The sequence below is a fragment of the Siphateles boraxobius genome, unplaced genomic scaffold (genome assembly GCF_051911475.1).
Source record: "Siphateles boraxobius isolate OS27281-9 unplaced genomic scaffold, OSU_SipBor_1 46, whole genome shotgun sequence".
Lineage (NCBI taxonomy): Eukaryota > Metazoa > Chordata > Actinopteri > Cypriniformes > Leuciscidae > Siphateles > Siphateles boraxobius.
In genome coordinates, this window is record NW_027509097.1 from 14,293,642 (window position 1) to 14,314,015 (window position 20,374).

At 38.1% G+C, this 20,374-nt stretch overlaps 1 protein-coding gene and 1 long non-coding RNA gene across 2 annotated transcripts in view; one reads left to right on the top strand and one right to left on the bottom strand.

Annotated features, from left to right (window-relative positions):
* Positions 1 to 17,925, bottom strand: part of wnt3 (wingless-type MMTV integration site family, member 3) — a 30,093-nt gene extending 12,168 nt beyond the window's left edge. Inside the window, exon 1 of the mRNA XM_077200974.1 lies at positions 17,521 to 17,925. Within this exon, the coding sequence (XP_077057089.1) occupies positions 17,521 to 17,600 (80 nt within the window). The 5' untranslated portion in view covers positions 17,601 to 17,925. The remainder of the gene's footprint in view (positions 1 to 17,520) is intronic.
* On the top strand, positions 6,686 to 19,489 carry LOC143710056 (uncharacterized). Its single transcript, XR_013194466.1, has 5 exons — positions 6,686 to 7,005; positions 12,856 to 12,957; positions 15,816 to 15,852; positions 17,474 to 17,603; positions 19,323 to 19,489. It is a non-coding gene; the product is annotated as an uncharacterized LOC143710056 (long non-coding RNA).
* The last annotated feature ends 885 nt before the right edge of the window (positions 19,490 to 20,374 follow it).

Genomic DNA, 20,374 nt, shown 5'->3' on the forward strand with positions numbered 1-20,374 from the left:
ATAGTCAACAAAATGTATTAAAAGTACCATCAAAATAGAGCGAAACCGCATACTTTAATAATAGGTGTAACCCTTACTCTCCTTTAGCACTGTTGCTGATTATCACATATTTTTACATTTTGTGTGTGTATGTGATCTGTCTGTTCCAAAACATATGCAGAACACACACGCTCTGACTGGAGCTGTAATAAGTCAAATATTCAGTGTTGTAAATCCTGTCAGTGTCTGGAAAGGATTCAGTTGTACAGCAGAGGAATCTATTAGCAGTTCAATCCTCATTTTCTCACAGACAATGTTATAAAACATATCTGCATGAACCTCTGAACCCAATGACTCCTTATCTGTTAATTTAACATTCTGTAAAGATCATTTAAAAATGTATTTAACAAAAGTTCAGACTATAAATTCTGATCGGATGAGCCAATGGCATTCATTAATGTGCCAAGTACCTGCCAACTGTGATAAGTCTACAGTTTGGATAATGAACTATACTACTATGCAGAATAATGTTTTAATCTGATTGTTAGTAAATCAAAATTTGAACAGACACCATTATCATATTGCTGTGGCCACCAATGTATAAAACAACATGCGTTTAAGGCCCCTCATGATTAAAGTGATTAAACCTCATGATTTTTCCAAACTGAGACATAGCTTACATCTGAGTGACACAGATTACCGAAAAATAAAAAAATATAGGGTTCTATGCATTGGTTGTTGGTTGGATGGAAGCAGGTCTTAATTTGCATTTGATTGTAAGAAACGGGCAGGTTTATTTAGTCAAAATGATTGAAGAAGTCTGTTTCTCTGGAAGGTCGGGTTTGACATTTCGATTAAGCATTTTGAGCAAAAAAATAATTAAAAGAACCCAATAAAAGATCTCTACACTACCACATATATATTTTTGTATTTTTTTCAGACCCTGTGAATTTAAGCAGCTGCCTTGAGTTCGCAAAGACAGTACTCCATGCTTTTATGATGAGATATGCTGCCTGACAGCCCTGGCATAGACGCTGTCTTGTGGGCCAAAGGTTTACCTGGTTCCCCCTTCAGGCCAGTGGAGGATCACACCTATTAGAGATCAGCCGTTCACGATGACCTCAGGCCCCCCGCGGGGTGCAACCCTATCACAGCACCAATCTCTCTGACAGATGAGTGTACTGCTGCACCCCTCACACACAAAAGCCCCAGCATTGAAGTCAGAAGAGAAAAATCCCCCTCAGAGGCTTCTCGCCTTCTCTTTTGCTCTCCTCCCTCGCTCCAGTCGTACATTCCCTCTGTTTGATGTTGTGTGAAACCGTGAACACAGAGCTGGGAGATGTTAATGGGCTGCCAGGAATCAGAGGAGGTGTGAGAGGTGAGTCTTTGTATTACGAGGAGCCGAGAGTCTTATGTTAAGATAACTTGCGTTGTCTCGCTGCCTTTGATGCATCACATGGATGCGTCACGGCACCGTCAACTTTGTCATGGACGTCATAACGCTGATGTTTGCGTCCGTGGGTAGGTGAAAGTGGAAGTGTTTAAAACAGCTGCACAGGTAAACATTACATGTCTCTCTGTTATAAAATATTCCATACTACTGTAATCTATGGTTAAACTGTCAAACTCATCCCTTAAAGCAATGGGTCTCAGCCCTTTTTTGTCCATTGTCCAACTCAATATTCAAAGGCCCAACATAGTATAAGATATTTCTGCCAGTATTTCTGCTGTAGTTATGACAGCACTGCTTGCAACGCATAAACTGGGAATGTTGACATACTAAATTAATTAAAGAAGATTCAAGAATAATTCAAATTCAGTATAAACATAGAGTCAGTAAATACAATAGTTATTCAGAGGGAAAAAAGACCTGACCTGACATTTTTTTCTTGAAAATTACATATATATTTAATATATTAAATATATATTAAATACAATTCTTCTATGTTTCATGTGTTTTTAGGAGTTTAATTTGATACATTTTTAATATCATTAAATTATTTTTTTATTTTATTTTTCTGGGACACAAAATATGTTTTTGTCCACAGAATGAAAGTTAATGGGGTCCAAAACAACATTTGGACCCCATTGACTTTCATTGAATGGATGAAAAAATGAGACTTAAAAAAAAAAAGAATTTGTTTGTTTCACTTAAGAAAGATAGTCATACTGGATTGGAATGACATGAGTGTGAGTAAATGATGACAGAATTTTCGATTTGTAGGTGAACTTTCACTTAAGAGGAGCGCAGTATATCTAGTATGTTTTTCTTTGCCTGTGTTTATACTGTATTTGTAAGCTCCACTGTTTTCCATCCAAGAAGCCATGGTTACAGTATGACATTTTTATAGTTTGTCATTCATTTACTCCACCATGTATTATTCCTATCAGTTTAGATTATTATTTTGTAAGTGTCTGACAGAAACCCCAACCCCTTACATAGGAACTTACTGGAAGCAGAGCCTGTTTTCTGCTCTGTTTGCTGAGTGAGTAAGTGGCATAATTACACATTTGCTTACAGTGTAACTGTCCATTAATCTCTCACCCATGTGTATGATTAGTGTGTGTGTGTGTGCATGTTGTGCTGAATGGGGGATCAGTCTTTCTCGGCCGTCTACAGTGTCTACGTATCAGGTAGACTCCTAATTAGATGTGGATGTGTTTGGTTTAGTTAATTACTAGACCGCATGCTTTGATACAGACCCGAGCGTGCTTACATCGCATGTTTCACATACTTAGTGATCTGTGGTTTGTTTGTTTGGGATGTGCACCATTGACTCTGAAGTGGATGAGAAGAGGAACGCGTCAGTGTGGAGGGATCGCAAATGCTTAAATACACACCAAAACCGTTTTGAGGAAAGAAGGGTGCGGCGACACAACCGAGTGGGGAATACAAACATTGGGTTGATATGAGTTGCTAATTTGTCTGCTTGAATCTGCTACTGCAAGGAGACACAGTGAAGCTTTGGAGTCTAGCAGGTGCTTGTCTGAGCAGGTTTAGGGCCTCCTCTAGCCTTCAGGTGTTCTCGCTCACTTTCCGTGCTGCTGGGTGGGTGGTGACTGCAGTGCAAGATGAAAATAATGACGCAAGCATTAATGAGCCATAGCAAATCACAGCTACAAGGATTATGAAGTGAGGGAATTCCTCTACACAAAACAGAGAAATGTTCTTTTGGTCATTGGCTGTCATTGGCTAAAGATTAAAGGGATACCCACCCAAACATTAAGTCAGTGTTATGAAAGTCAATTAAGACGGGGGTTGTCATGATAATAAATAAAATTGTTTTTACATTCAATTTAGGCTTTTATTCACATATAAAGACAAAACAGCATAAAAGTAAGACCCATTGTACTTCGTTAAAGGGTTAGTTCACCCAAAAATGAAAATTCTGTCAGTATTTACTCTCCCTCATGTTGTTCCAACCCCGTAAGACCTTCGTTCATCTTCGGAACACGAATTAAGATATTTTTGATGAAATCTGAGAGTTGGATCACTCCTCCATACTCCTCCATAGGCTTCTTGAGGGATTGAACTTGCAGGCCCCGAAAAGTAATTACAGACATTGTTAAAATAGTCCAAGTGACTACAGTGGCTCAATCTTAAGTTTATCAAACGACGAGAATACTTTTTGTGCACAAAAAACAAAAATAACGACTTTATTTCAACTATTCATGTCCTTCTCTGTGGGCCTCGAGTCAGTTCACTAGTGTAAAAGCGTAAGCTTCTGTTGTTGTGCGTCACACGCATCACACACATGACCAGCGTCGGCCAATAGTGAGCCTACGTGTGACGTAGCTCTCCGCTATTACACTAAGTTAACTGACTAGAGGCCAACAGAGAAGGAAATGTATAGTTGAAATAAAGTGGTTATTTTTGTTTGTTTTTCCGCACAAAAAGTATTCTCATCGCTTGATAAACTTAAGATGGAGCCACTGTAGTCACTTGGACTATTTTAACAATGTCTTTAACAACTTTTCGAGGCCGGCAAGTTTCAATCCTTTTGAAGCCTATGGAGGAGTATGGAGGAGTGATCCAGCTCTCAGATTTCATAAAAAATGTCTTAATTCGTGTTCCGAAGATGAACGAAGGTCTTACGGGGTTGGAACAACATGAAGGTGAGTAAATACTGACAGAATTTTCATTTTTGGGTGAACTATCCCTTTAAAGGATTAGTTCACTTCAGAATTAAAAAACGATCGGCCATTTTCTAAAAAATAAAAAAAATACACTTTTAAACTACAAATGCTTGTCTTGCACTAGTACTGCGATACGCCACACATGTTGAAAGGTCACGCGTGTTCCGGTGAAAAAAGGTAGGGTAGGACGAAAAACTCCATCTCATTTTCTCCTCCAACTTCAAAATCGTCAGACATCGTTGTTTTACCTTATATTTATGCACTTTTTTTGTAAATGCCGTTTGACTTAGTCTTTGGACGTTCTTTTTGTAAACACTAGGTCGGTACTTCCGCCTACGTCACATGTGACCTTTCAACGTGATTACGTAATGTGTGGCGCATCACAACTAGTGAGAGATGAGCATTTGTGGTTAAAATTTATATAAATGTTTTTTTTTTTAGAAAATGGCCGATCGGTATCGGGATCGTGTAGAGCCCTTTGAAGCTGCATTGAAACTGCGATTTGGACCTTCAAACCATTGTATCCTGTTTGTACCCCAATTAAGTCCACTATATGGAGAAAAATCCTATAATGTTTTCCTCTAAAACCTTAATTTCTCTTCGACTGAAGACAGAAAGACATGAAAATCTTGGATGACGTGGGGGTGAGTAAATTTCAGGAAATTTTAATTCTGTAGTGAACTAATCCTTTAATATAGATATTTTCTATATTGATTTTTCACAAGTGTTTTTCCCATATTTTGAATTATGCATTGTTTTAGAGTTGAAGGAAATGTCCAGAAACTGACGGATAATGTCCTGGCAGAAAATTACCAGTACTTTATGTTTTTCTACTGTTTTTTTTCTACAATGCATTGACCAGTGCACATCTGGAAGCACAAATGTACTTGTATGACATGCGACAACGTATCTTACTGGTTCTCACGCACCGAGCAAGCACATTTGAGCTTCCGGGTACCATATTTGATGTGCTCTACGAGTTGATCAGAGTTAATATGAGAATAAAATTAAATCTGTTCATCATACTGTAAAAAGCTACTCAATTCAAATGTATTTCTTTTATGATTACTTAAACATTTTAAAGCGTCATCGTTTTGGTGGAATGGACTTTCAATAGAGGGACAGAATTTGTGTTTTTCGAAAATTAACAAGTCATTCAGGTTTGGAATGACTTGAGCGTGAATAAATGATGACAGAATTTTTAATTTTGGGTGAACTATACCTTTAGGTCTTTTGGAAATCTCTGTTCAATATTAAAAAAGTGATCGAGGACGTGAGTTGTCAAGTTCCAAAATGACCAAAAAAACACAATAAAAGCCTTAAATTCTTTTAAGTATAATCAGCTTGGATGTTTTAAGTTATTAAAAGGACTTTTTTAAAAAAATTGTTGAATCTTGTATAGCTTATAAAAAAAGTTGAAAATTGCTTACTTTATTTTGATGAATTAAAGCAATGTAAAAACATTATGTTGTCATAACTTATTGATCATGTAATTTTTACAGTGAAGTCTTTAGAAGCCGTACAACAGTTTTGTGTGAGGAACAAACTGAAATTAAAGTAAATAATTACTGAAAATCTTTCGCCCTTGCTTTCTTTGGCATTGTTTAAGGGATAATCAGTCTTTTTTTTACTTTTTTTTTTTACTTTTTAGATTCAAATAATGGCAGTCCTCTTTTTTATGTAACTGACTTAAACTCGGCATGAAAAAGTTGCGATAGTCCTTTCTTTCCTTTTGTGATGTATATGCAAGTGAAACGGCTTCTCGAACAAGAAAAAAATCCTGGGACTTGATTTTGTCCGTTTGATTGGATCGTTGTGGTTTGCTATTGATGTGATCTCATGTGAGTTTCAGCTTGTCCTGTTTACCAGCCAGAAAACACATCATCAGAGAAGAGATGTCTTTGCAAGAGGGAGAGGAAGTTATCTTGATTAAAGATTATGAGGGCATATAAATTATGAGGGCGTATGAATAAAAAAAATGATGTGCATGGATAGATTATTTATAATAAATACTGCAATATTCCATTAAGAAGATTCCTGCCAAGAAGAGTTTTTATTTCATGGTGACTTTATTAAAGTTATGACCACTCTCATAGAAAATAAATAAATAGATGACTAACTTTTAAGACTATTATGCAACCAGCCACTGATTAATGAATAAACCTTTATTTTGGATTGAGTCAGTTGATCCAGTTTATAAAACTGGTCTGAATGAATAGTTTGTGAATCAGACTGATTTGATTCTTGGGAACTCACTGACTGTAACTCAGTGTGTTACTTGTATAAAATGTACTAATATGATTCATGTGCTAAGTTCTCTAAATAATAAAGTACATGAATCATATGAGCAACCTTTATTTATATTTTATAGCCCTTCACATGACATGCGGGGAAAAAATATAGTTGTCGTGGCCACAAATTAAGAATTCATTCTCTTGTTTTAGTAAATCATACCCATGATTTACTAATTCGTTCACTTGTTTTAGTAAAATTGTGCCCATGAATTAAGAATTTGTTGCCATGACTAAAACAATGCAAAAACAAATTATTGCAAAGTGGTCACAATTTAGTAAAACGAGGGAACGAAATATTATATTCTGCGCACAATTGACCTAAATGAGGTAATGAATTAGTAAAATTTGATGACATATTAGTAAGTCGTGGGAACGAATTCTTAATTGGTGGCCACGATATACATATTTTTTTTCTCCACGTCATATGCAGGGCTCCGTACTAGACAAAACATATTTTGATGTCATTTTCCAAATGTTTTTCAGCTCTTCACCAGCTTCTCCAAAGAAGTGGGAGATGAGGCACCTGTCTATGACCACACTGCTGAGTGTTCTGTTTTTGTCCAGAGGCAGAAGAAATAAGAAACTCTTTGAACTTGTGAGTTTGTGACATCCGACCCCTTGAGCTCTTGAGGTTGATGCCTTGTTAAAGCTGTGTTTGAGTTCATTACAAGGCCACAGCTTTGGCCTGCTACCTCAGGCCTCAGACAGGTCAGGGAACATTCACCACACATTCCTGGCCAGCTTCTGCTCCTTTTGAGAGCTGCTTGGAGATACACTGAGGTGTGTTTTATATGAGAGATCTTCACATAGGCTGCTCATTCAAATATAAAGCTTTAACAATTAAGTTAGGACACTCTCATGTCTCATCACACCTTAGATGTATATCACTTTAGTGATCACTCCCATAAAGCATCTATGCCTGTCTGAGCAGCATGAGCTCTATCACTACTTTGACTTCTCAACAGGAGATTAAAGTCATGGCTTATTTTAATCCCAAACGTCGGTCAAGATCAACAGCATGTTTAAAGATCCTCTGTATTATTATGTATGAATCTCTGCCCTTCCTCAACTCATAATTGACATTTTAAGACAGGAAGATAAGAGATTTTTGGAAAATAACACATACCTTTTTGTGTCAAATGTATGGAAAGCATGTGTGCCTTAGGCTGGATGACCGAAGAGAGGCTCGGAGAGAGAGAAACGGGGAGGAGAAGGATTAGAGAGAGAATCACCCTGTCATAATCAATTCCTCTTTTGAATGATGGAATATTTGTGTAATTTTACAAGCGCCTCCAATTTAACTGTCAGTAATATAATCCACAATTGATTCATTTACAATTTCCCATTGGTCATACAGTATATTCTCCATTTCAGTGACTTGTGGAACATTACAGTATTTATGGAAAGTATCACTTGAATTTTCAGAATCATATTTGGAATTTTATCAAATATTCCAAGTTGTATCCATTTCAGTTTAATTATATGCTGCTTTAAATTTGGTCAGTTGCCTTATTAAGACCTGATCTCATTTTCCACTAACTTAAAAAAGTCTTGAGAGAGAGAGAGAGAGAGAGAGAGAGAGAGAGAGAGAGAGAGAGAGAGAGAGAGAGAGAGAGAGAGAGGTTAGCCTGAGGATGGGGCTTTTCCTTATTCATTCTGTCAGAACAGGAACATAAGCTCCATCAACACAACAGTTTGGGTTTTTTCCCGCCACAATTTTGATTGGCGTTTCAACTGCTCCGGGCTTTTCAGATTAAAACAATATTACCCTTGAAAAATGTTCAAACCTGTTTCAATCTCTTTTCTGTTCTGTTCTTAATGAGACCCCATGTATCCTTGCTAATGAGCGCCGTTGCACTTGAGCACAACAACGCACTGCTGCAAATGTGTGTCAATGATTAATGCATTGTTGCTTGTCTGTTTCTGTGAATTTTTCGTAGGAAGTGCCTGCCCCATTGTCTTATACTTACAATCGAAATAACAGATGTTATTTTATGTAGTTTATTTCAGTGAATTGGGAGAAAGGTTTTTCAGCACACTTTGTGAACAAAATCAACTGATTGCTGCAAATGCTAGCTAGCAAACTTGAGAAGCATACTGAGAGGACAACAGGTAGAAGCATGTGAACAACATTCAAAATAAAAACCATGATGTCCACCTGTAGGACTGTTGACTGTGGATGTGTTTAGATTCTCTTTGGCTAAGACTTTACTTGCTAACTGCTTAGAAATGTTTTTCATTAATGTTATTGAAGCTTATAATGCTTGGCATCCTGTAGCCTATTGAATAGGCAATTACTTGTAGAATAAGTAGTCACGAGAGTGTCCTACACGTTATTAACCAATCTGGAAATTTGGGCAACCAGAGAACGTTATTTACCTTGTATACTTGTAAACGTCCTCCTGACTTTCAATTGCCTTTTTTTACAGCAAATTTTGTATGAACACAAAAACATTAAACAACTGCGGCATAAACTAAACAAATTTCACAGAAATTTGACGATCAGAAATGGAATAATGAGTCCCTGAACAGAGTCAGTATCAGAAGTAGCAGTAAGTATCTGATGTGTCCACCAGCTGCTTTAAGTTCTACTGTGCATCTTATCAGATTTTCCAGTTCTTGCTGTGAGATGTTACTCCACTCTTCCATCAAGGCACTAGCAAGCTCTCAAACACATCTGGGGGGACATGTGGTTTGACGTGGTTTAGCACTGCAAGGACGATCAGCTGTTCTTCCTGTCTCACTGTAGCTCTGTCTTAAACATACTCTGGCCACATCTGCAGTCCTCATGCCTCCCTGCAGCAGGTCTATTGCATGTTCACACAGATCAACAGGGACCCTGGGCATCTTTCTCCTGGTGTTTTTCAGAGTCAGTAGAAAGGTCTCTTTAATCTCCCGAGTTATTGGAACTGTGACTTTAATTGTCTACCACCTGTAAACTGTTAGTGTCTTGACTGTTCCATAGGTGCATGTGCATTAAAGGTAGGGTAGGCAATTTATTTTATAAACACTTTGTTATACTGGTTGAAACTCTCTTCACATCCTGATAGCGATCAATAATGGAAGTGGTTTGAATATTAAAACATGTACATATCAGTTCGTCCAATTCATTTATTCATTCATTGCATATTGCATACAACATGTATTTCCATACCTCCGTACACCCTGTTCCTGCTGACATCACACTTCATCAGCATGTTCAGTAAGGCTACGCAGAGTTGTAGACAATGGTTCCTCCTGAGCCAAAACATCGAGCTTATGCTGCGTTAACGTTAGTCGTAACATAATTACGAGATGGCAACCCATGACGTTATATCCGGAGCTGTTCACGTCCTCAGACTCGGATTTATACGTTGCCATGTCAACACTATCAACTTCGAAATGAATCTGCAGCAGTTAGGTGTTACAACTAGAGCCCTGTAAGTTGTGTTATGTGCTTTGAGACATGAGGTAATTTAATGTTGTCTCTCCTCCTCTGACGCTTTGCAGAATCGCTGTGTGCGTTCATGTGTTTTGAAGGAGGCATTGCTTTGGAGATGCTTTAAAGGGAGGGTGGGATCTTAAGCTTTCAAAGCAAGCTCGCTGTTACTAGCCTGTCCGAAATTGCCTGCCATACATTTAATTGTTTATGGTTCATTAAACAAGCATGAAAAACATTGTTTAAACCTTTTCCAATAAAGATATGTAAAGCTTATTTGGATTTTACATATTATTGGTCAAATACAGTATAACGGAAAAAAGCGAAGTTCTTTTTTTTTTTTTTTTTGGTGAGTTTATATGTTCAGGTTTGCTGACTTTGGGTTTGACTGACATGTCTTTGGTGGCAGGTTATACGAGAGATGAAGTGTGGCTAAAGGGATCGGGGTGGTCTAATTCAGTGTTTGCTTGTCTTATCCCTTAACCAAGCTTAATGCAAAGTTTGGCAAACAATTCTGCTGTCTATACGGAATGAAAAACTGTAATACTGTAGTTACTTTTTCAAATAAGTAATGCAAGTTACTTTGTTTTCCCTTTTATTTACTGACTCCTATCCATGTTGAGAGAAATTGCAGAGGTGTTGTGTGCGCTGAGTAAACATGATCGTCATTGTAGTTCTAGACTAAGGGCCCTATCATACATATGGCGCAATGCAGCGCCATGCGCGACGCAAGTGATTTTTTTGCTAGTTTCAGCCTGACGCAGTTATCATTTTCACGTCCTGTGCCAAGTTGTTTAAATAGTAAATTCATTTGCGCCCATTTGTGCGCCCATGGGCTGCTGGTCTGAAAACGAGGTGTGTTCAGGCGCATTGTTGATGCGTTGCTATTTTGAGACAACTGAAATATTCTCCGCAATATTTTTTTAGAGCTTGTTAGTAATATGCGCCTATAGGCGGGTCTAAAACGTGCGTACACTTTGTCCCGTAGATGGTCCATTCATTTCCTTGCTAGAGAAGCGTTCAGTTTTTCTGAATCTGCCATGTCGCAAGCACAATTGGCTTTTAAAGGGAATGGGAGATGACACTCTGATTGGTTTATTGCACGTTATGCCCAAAACACACCAATTACTCATTTAGGGAATAGGGACAACCCCTTTAGACCATACGTCAGGGGTGGTGATGGCGCAGTGGATAAGACACATGCCGTTGGTGTGAGAGACCCGGGTTCGAATCCACTGTGAGACACCAATGTGTCCCTGAGCAAGACACTTAACCCCTAGTTGCTCCAGAAGCGTGCGACCTCTGACATATATAGCAATTGTAAGTCGCTTTGGATAAAAAGCGTCAGCTAAATGAATAAATGTAAATGTAATGTCAGGTGCGCCGACCATTTTCCCTATCGTTAAACTAGCAAAAGTGGATTTGGACACACCCTATGTGCACTTGTGCTGTGTGCTTTAGACCATGCGCTTAGATTGTTAAAATAGGGCCCTAAATGTAACCATGCATTTACTCATCTCACTTGAACAAAAACAGATTCAGTATCCATCAAAAAGAATTAAAATTGTGAAATGCAAACTCAGAAATATTAAGCAAACCTGCAATAATTAAATATGTTAAATTACACAAATATACTTTATGTATTTAATCTGACTTTATTAACCAATGTCTTTGCTGCTGACCTTGGATTATCCAATTCAACCATAATAAGCAAAAATTACTTTAGATAAACATCAGATTTGTTTAATTTTTTTTTTATCGCGTAAGTGTTTAACTTTATTCTCCTGTGTCCTATTCTTCTTCAATCTAGAATGACAGCACAGCTGAAAGGTTTGTTTGAGTTGCGCCCTCTACTGTACAAGCGCGAATTAGCATTCTCTTCAGCCTGAGGCTTATTCATTTCTCCTTTGGTGTGAAAGGGCCTTTACATTTGCCATAAATAGAACTTCGTTTTGTTATTATAAAAACGAACAAGCAAGCCCCACTCATGGTGAGAAAAAGTAACGCAAAAGTAACTAAACTCACTAAACTCAACTAAACTAAACTAAACTTTTCCAATTAGTTACTTTTTAGGGGGTAACACAATATTATGACACATTACTTTTAAAAGTAACTTTCCCCAACGCTGTTTATAATTACATCAATTTATTAGTTTAGTCTTGATTATTTAGGACTAGATTGCTGAACATTTTGCCAAAGTACAGTTTTAAGAGGAATGGTTTAGGATGCTTGCATTATTATTTTTCTGCGTTTAATAAAACATTTATCATGCTGTAAATACCCCTGAAATCCATTTTAAGCTCCTGGTATGAAACACAGTTGGTTTCTAACTTGTCCAAGCTGGCCATTGGCTACTCAACAGGCACCTAAAAACCAGCTAGACTTCCTGAAGCTGGTTACATCTGCTTGAAGCTGGTTTGTTGTTAATGACCCGTCTGAACCAGTTACCATATAGCAAAATACTACCAGTTAACATTTTTTTGTACTACCATTGGTGCAGTGCTCGAAGTGAAGGACAGTGTGATAACTTCTGTTGTCATTAACTCTGCCCTAAACCTCAGTTTTGAGACTGCTGGCCTTGTGCTGCGGAAACTACTGTGACGTATGGCTTCGGGGCTCTGTCTCCGGGAGCTGCCGCCTGTCACTGTTCAACTAGCAGAGCTTTCAGGGAGCTAGAAAGAACTAACAACTCTGACTCCACCGGCACTCCCTACGTAAGCGAGCTGACACTTCTGATTAAAGTTGTGATGTATTACACAACTCCCTAAAGCCCTTCTGAGTGAACTGAGATGGACGTAGAAGTTTGGTTTTCATTAGAGCCAAGATGGTTTTTCCAATTCCATTCGGAAGCCTGACCAAACATTTGCCAAATGTCAAAATGTGGTAGCTACAAACTGGGCAGATAGTATGTCTAATGCACTTTTATTGTTAAAATATTAATATTTTTAACCATATTTTCTTCTAAAACTATACAGAATTATGAGATAATTGCAATCTCGCAATCATTCTTCAATTGGATCTTTTCAGTGAATCTGCTGATCCAGTTGACAAGGCTAGCCTGAATGATTCAGTCTTCAAAAATTCTCCTTTTCTGTTCCATGGAAGAAAGTCATTTGGAACTACATGAGGGTGAGTAAATGATGACAGAATTTTTTCTTTACCTTTAAAGAAACCTCTCACCACGTTTTCTCTCTCTCATGCAGACACACACACACCAAGCAATCTTTATCTGTCTCGTCCACTGTCACTATTTAAAATGTGTGTGTGCGTGTGATAGGATGACTCCAGAGATAACCTCAGGTGGTCTGGATGATCTAGAGAACACAGGTGTAGTACGTACCCATTCATCATCGAACCCTGAATGAGAGTAACTGTGCGTTTCTCTTCTTAATCCAGATAATAAGGCACCTCTGTGCATGACTGTCAGTCTTATTAAACCTCTCTCTGTGCCCTAACAAGCAAATTGTCGAAACTGCAACAGTGACGAAATATCAGGTAATGAAAAAGTAATCAAAAACTGCTTGGTGGGGCAGAATTTTGGACCAATGAGATTTCACAATAGGTGGGAGCCACGAGTAGATGGGAAAAAAACTGTGATTTAAATGGAATTTAGATGGCTTTTATCACTTGTTTCAATTTATTTGTGTTACTTTTCTACAATATAGAAATATTTTTTTGGGGGAAAAAAATACTTTTTCAGTCTTTCTACTTCAAAATTTCAAATTTAATTAAATGTGTAATTTTTGTAAACTGTTTCAAGTAAACCATACACACATTTTTTTCAATGTGCCTAAAATATGAAACTCCACTTCTAGAAATAAAAGTATTAGTGGGATTCAAGAACCCTATGGCTCTTGACTCAAATTTAAAGAACCCATTACACCAAATGATTGCACAATATTTTCATGTTTAAAAGTTTATTTCTTTCTCCCCCCCTACACAGTAAAAAGTGATCAGTTGACAACTTAAAAAAATGAGGAAACCCGTTGCCTTAAAATTATTAAGTAAATAAACCATGCGTAGGCCTAATTGAAAAAATTAAGTTATGTATTTCACATAACTTAATTTTTTAATTTACGCATGAAGTTTATTTACTTAATAATTGATAAAGTATGTTTAATTCACAAAATTTATCAAAATAACAAATTTATTAAAACAAAATTAATTAATTAAAATTAATTCCAAAAAATGATCCCCTAATAGGAACCCCTTTATAGGTTCTATTATAAGAAGCACCTGACAGAAGCCTTTAAGACAAGTTATAGAAACTTTTCTTCAAAGATTGTATACGAGATTGCTGTGGCACAATTCTTTTGCTATTGGATTTGCTACTGATATTGAACCAATACATTTGAAAAGTAATACTCTTCTGACTGGGCTATCTGTTTCACCTTCCTTTTCCTAAATGGCCCCCATTATCTTTCACACTGAATTGCAGCTGGTGGATTTTCCTGAGGTATCATTAAAGGAGTGACACCGGCTGACATGAAGGGGGGGTGGGGGGTGGGGGGGTGGTATGAAGGGTGTATAATGACATTCCTCTATCGCAGAGATGAGTCAAGTCCCATTGAAACCAGCAGGAGACCAGAGCAGGTCAGAATGCTTACTGGCCTCCCGATGCTCTCTCCTTCATGCCTATTCTCTCAAAAAAAGAGTTTTCCGAATTTTAATTAATTCAGAATTAGAGTTTTATGTCAAGTGTTTGTGTATGTTTCCGACTGAAAGGGCTCTTTCTTTTTGAGAACTAAGAACGAAAGCCTACATGTCCTTAAATCCGCATATAGGCTTTGTTGCAATAACAACAAGAGCAGCTTGAATCCATATTCTTTGTAGTTTTGCTCAGCTATTTTGCAACTTTATAAGTAGATCTATTTTTTTAAAGTAAAAAGGTGGATTGCGCACAGAATGCCATGTTACATTATACTGATTTCTCAGGAAATATTGATTTATAATTTCATTATTCATTTAATTAATTAATGTTATTAATTTGAAGACATTTTTAAATGACTAACATATCTAATATTATGGTTTTGCACAGTTCACTTCCGCTGTTTTGACAGGTACTTCAGATAATAAGAGCTACTGAAAAGTGTTTCCAGGTCAAACCGTGAATTGATCATCTGAGGTCAGGCCTCTTCTGTAACCGAGCTGAAGTTTTGATTGATAACAGATGAACGACGGTGCAAACAGCCAGCTGGATCTGAACGGATGGTGGCTTTTTGCGGCGCTGTTGTGGGAATAAGCCACAAATACCTTGTTCCTTTCTGTCTAGTATTTGGAGTGACTGCTGATTGTGTCTCAGCTTGCTCGTCATCTGTAATGCATGTGAAATTGAACAAAGCTAGACAGGCTGATCGCTTTCAGTAGCTCTCCCTGCTTAAGACTGAGCTTAATTAGTTCATCTTGAGAGGATAAAGTCAGATATTAGCGGCCTGGTAAGCTGCTGAAAAAGATTAGGCTAGAAATTGGCCTGATTATTGCAACACTGTTCATCATAGATTTAAAGTCCATTCAAATGTGAAGGGATTAAAAGAGAGGATCTACCAGGATGGAATAAATTCTCACTATAAGACACAAATACGTTTGATAGACTCTTTTGAAACAAACGAAAACACACTATCACATTATTATTTTTTTCTATTATAGCCATTAAAACATTTGTTTTTTTTCATTTAAATCAGGTTTATTTACATTGTTATACTAATAATTATTTTGTTGATTATCATATGAATGAAACTAAGTAAAACTAAATTTGTCAGGGAATAACTGTTATACAAATGTATGGCTGCATCATATAAAATTACATGAGACCAAAACACAGATTTTGAATGTAGACATGAATAGACACTTTATTTGGTCACGTTAAATGAGCATATTAAATCCCTAGTTTTGAAAGTATGCGTAGATTTTAGATTTAATCTCTTGGTATTGATATTTCACCTGCTACATATATATTTTCTGTTAATCCATTTCTGTCTTTTTTTTAGGACCACAGGTTCGCTGATGCCGTTCAGACTCCTTCAGGTAGAAGACAAGAAAAGATGACACATCTACCCATTTACCTGCAGCCATGCATCACTTTCTTTCTCACGCTCTCACTTTCTCTCAACACTCCCCCCCCCCCCCCCACCCCACTTTAATTTTACCTGAATCAAAGAAGTTATGCATTGTCAGTGGGTGAATATTACACCGTCGGTTAGAAGAAACAGCTGCGGGTCACTGACTCGAGACTCCTTTGCTCTATGTCAGTTTCTTTCTGGTGGCACTAAATACCAGTATATGAGTAAAGCCACGCAAATAATAATGCTTAAGCCTCGTCGCCTTTGTGTGTGTAAGCTTATGAGTGCGACTGCATGTTTGGCAACCCTCGCTCCATAAACGAAACCAGAAGATGCTGGTGGTTTGGAACGAGAGTGCAGCGGGGACCACATGCTAACTGGGACTACTAAAGCACATTAGTTCTGACAAGTATTGTATCATAAGCCAGGGGGGCTTTTGTCGTACGCCTACACAAATATTTTTGCAAAAAGACTCATGTTACAAGAGAAACCTGTGAGGTCAGTGGCATTTTGAGGATGGGGTAATTAGTGGAACTATGACATATCAGCACCATTCAGAGGTAAATATGATCCCTGCAGAATGTAGAGAAATCTAATAAACATAAGTACTTTAACAGTACTAGCATAATGGCAAGTTGGAATAACATAATTTGAACAATTGGAAATACGTATATTATGAATATATTTAAGTTAAAATTTAATATATTAGAATATATTCAATGATATATAATTTTATAAATCTTTTATAATATTCTGTAGGATTAGAGTTAATTATTTAATTTGTTTTTGAATGACTGAACTCAACATATCAAGCAAAATGAGTTTAGAATTTTGGTTATAATAGGTAAATAAAAGGATTTCACTTTGATCTAAATTGTTAATGCCACAATGATATAAAAGGTTTTGATTTCAAATTAATAAACTGAAAAGTAACCGTAAATCTTTTATTTCAATATGCTTCATTTCGCAATACATTTCGCAATACATTGACAAATTACGCTGGAAAGTAAGATTTTATATTGAAAGTCGGTTATTTGGAGAATTTCTTTGAACAGGTTAATAGACAATCGTCGTATTTTAAATCACAAATATGCTTATAATACACAGCACAATGATTTTAAAGAAAAATAAATGTTCAAAGCCGCTTCAGGTTTATCGTGTAATGATACTTAGGGTTAAACCCCAATGAATTTATTGAGACCCAAGCCAAGGGACATCCACACTAATGCCCCAATTAACACTCCTAACACGGCTGGAGTGCTGAGGCTATTAGCGAAGACAACAATATCCCCATCCAGAAGCCTGCTGGCTGACACCTTCACCTAACCTTATCTCTGACAAACACACTGCATCTATTTCACAATACTCCAAGCTTCAAAAACAGCCTATTTTCAACATTCAACATAAATGGAGCCGAGCGAAACACGGCAATGAGGAAAAAGGCAGGCTAGCATTTCCGTCCCTCCAGTGGCTGAGGTTAAGATTCTTTGGACTGAGCCGAGAAGCTTTTTTCCACGCAGTCAACTGAAAGTGTTCTGTATTTACTGCTCTCTGAAAAATGATCACTGACCAGCATTCTCCCTCAGTGCTACTGGAGAAAGTGGTGCAGAAAGTGGGGATCGTTGCTACTCACCACCAGATGGGATAGCCTCCAAGCACCCGAGAGCTGGACAACCACATGCACATGAGATATCCAACCAGGTACAAATCCATGAGGTATGTCTTGTGTGGATGGAAATTGTCTATTGATCAGTACATAGAATTCCTAGATAGGGGTGGAAAATTAAGTCCCAGCAGGCAATTCTTAAGGAAAAGATGGATGCTTGAGAGATTAATTATAAATTTTGGGGTTTAACAAAAAAATTCTCCAGGGTTTGCTGCTTCTTTGAGTTGGGTGAAGAAAGTGTGTGTCTCCCAGTAGTAGTTAGGAGAGTAAGTGTCTCTTTCACACACTCGTACACACGCTCCTACTCGTCCTCTGATTCCCTCCCTCTCACTGAGGTTCTTCCCTAAGGTACATATCTTTTTCTCTCCCCACTTTTTTCCCCCTTAGGATCATCAGGGCCAATATTAGAGAGAGAGAGAGAGAGAGAGAGAGAGAGAGAGAGAGAGAGAGAGAGAGAGAGAGAGAGAGAGGGGGAAAAAACGACAAGAGAGGTTTGGAGATGTCAGCTGGCAAGCCAATCACAGAGCATGGCCTTAGGTTATGCAAAAAAAAAAAATTATTATTCCTGCCCATCTGTCAATCATGCACCACCCCCTGGTAATGTAGCAAAGAAAGAAAGAAACAGAGGGAGAGAGAGAGAGAGGGAGATAAAGGAGCCTGGGAGGGAATAAGAATGAAAGGGTGTCAGGACTGAGTTTCGGAGAGGTAGATTTGTCTTATTAAGATCTATATTGTCTGTATTAACGTCAAGGAAACCTAGCTGTGCCAGACTCGGGCCTGCCGCTCGCCCAGTGACGGCTTCAGGGAACATCGTCTCTGTATTTAAGCACGCCGTGCCTCTAACTAATTGTTCCGAATGTGTGTGTGAGCACACACATTCACACACGTAGAGAAGAATTGTGTCTTGGAGAATTTTGATGGCCGCGTCCTCCCCTTGTGATGATGGGACACAAAAGAGAACACAATAAAAAGCTGTAAAAGGTGGTGTGGCAGGGCCAGGCATGCAGTGTTCTGTGCCCCAGTGGCCCAAAGGCAGCACATTTTACATAAACACCATTGTCATTCGGAATGGGCTGAGGGCAGACGAAGCTGAGAAAGAGACACAGCACTAAAAGATGACAATGCATTCTAATATAGCTTCTGTCTCAGATTGACCTAAAATGCCAGGACAGAGGTGAACTGACAATGGTTTCAGGTATAAATACTGGAGACCTGGGGGGAAAAAATCATATAAATGAGTTTTGTGTCAGTAAACATTTGCGGGTTTCCATTTGAAACAGCCTAGAAATGCATTGAGTATCTTTTTGTTTTTGTTTTTTTGTCAGACCTAAAAAGTAACAATAGTTGGAGTAGAGTGACACAATTTGAATACCATAATTTGAATGTAAGGAAGAATAATTAAACTGAAAATCAAAGAAATTGAAATAAACTAGAAAATAAAATAAAACTAGAAAAGAATAGCAAAGGCATCTGATTGTTGGCTTGAAAATTGATTCCTTGTAAGTTTTGAAAAAAGTTTTAAAAAGCTTTGAAGTTTGAAGGTTTATAGGCCTTACAGTGATAGATAGATAGATAGATAGATAGATAGATAGATAGATAGATAGATAGATAGATAGATAGATAGATAGATAGATAGATAGATAGATAGATAGCTTGTGTCTAACTTGTGTTATTGCCTAGTATTCTCTTGCTTGGATGTTGTCAGATAAATGTCTCTTCTCCAATCCGGTGATCAAGGACTGAAGCCTGTCTCTCTGTTTATCTGCCAGTGCATCTATCTGTCTCACTCACAGCAGGTGCATGGACTGTGCGCATCCACCGGAGGAGCTGAAAGTGACACTGACTGCTCTGACCACGGTCTGGAGGTCATATTTCCATTGCCCCTGTTCTTTGCCACATCAAAAGGGTCAGAGCTGCACTGCAACTACGTTTTGAGGCATGACAGGTTATTGTGATACCTTAAATGTTCATCACAAACTATTTTTCAGTGTTTCTAACATGATGCATCCTTGATCTGATCAGATATGAACCTGTTGGTTAGATTGCAGGTTCCATAGGTGTTTAGTATGTTCTGCGTTCCTGACATCGTGAATAAAGATCTGCTTTCCATCAGCTGCATTGTGCCTAGATCAGCAGTTTGATTCTGCATTCTTGAAGAGTGACAGACGTGGACCTGCTTGCCAGGATCGTAATTTATGAGCGGAGGCAAGGAACGATCTGCGGTCGGCATCTCATCAACACTGAAACCACGTTTCCCAGGTCAAGGCCGTAAGGCCACGACACAACGGACTGGCTGGAAATGAACATACGATTAGAATCTTAAGGACTCAACCCCCAGAGTGCACCGCAATGGTGCGAAACCAGGACAAAAGCCAGAGATGCTTGACATAGCTTCAGCACAAACAAGGCAGTTCCCTCCAAGCATGGCCATTGTGTTTCAGAGGAAGTCTTGATTCTTGTATCAATCGCACTTAATGAATTTACTGAAGTGGGCCCTAGAGCATGGAAATGAAATGCACTAGCAGATCAATGGGAATAAAGAGCCTCGCCCGGAGCTTTGACCTCTGGGTCAGGAGTCTCTCATCCTCCCTCATTAAGTCATGTTTGTGGACACTCCTGCTTTTTATTAGGGCGAGGATAATACATCACCCTATACACCCACAAAGTAGCCCTTATAATCTGGGAAAGACACCCTTTTGGCTTCCTGTGAGTGGATAGAAGATTCAAGCTATTGCAAATGACATAAGCCAATGAGTTAAAACAGGAGCAACGTGTACGTTTCACCATTAAGGTGCGGTCACATTCACTGCGAATTTTCGCA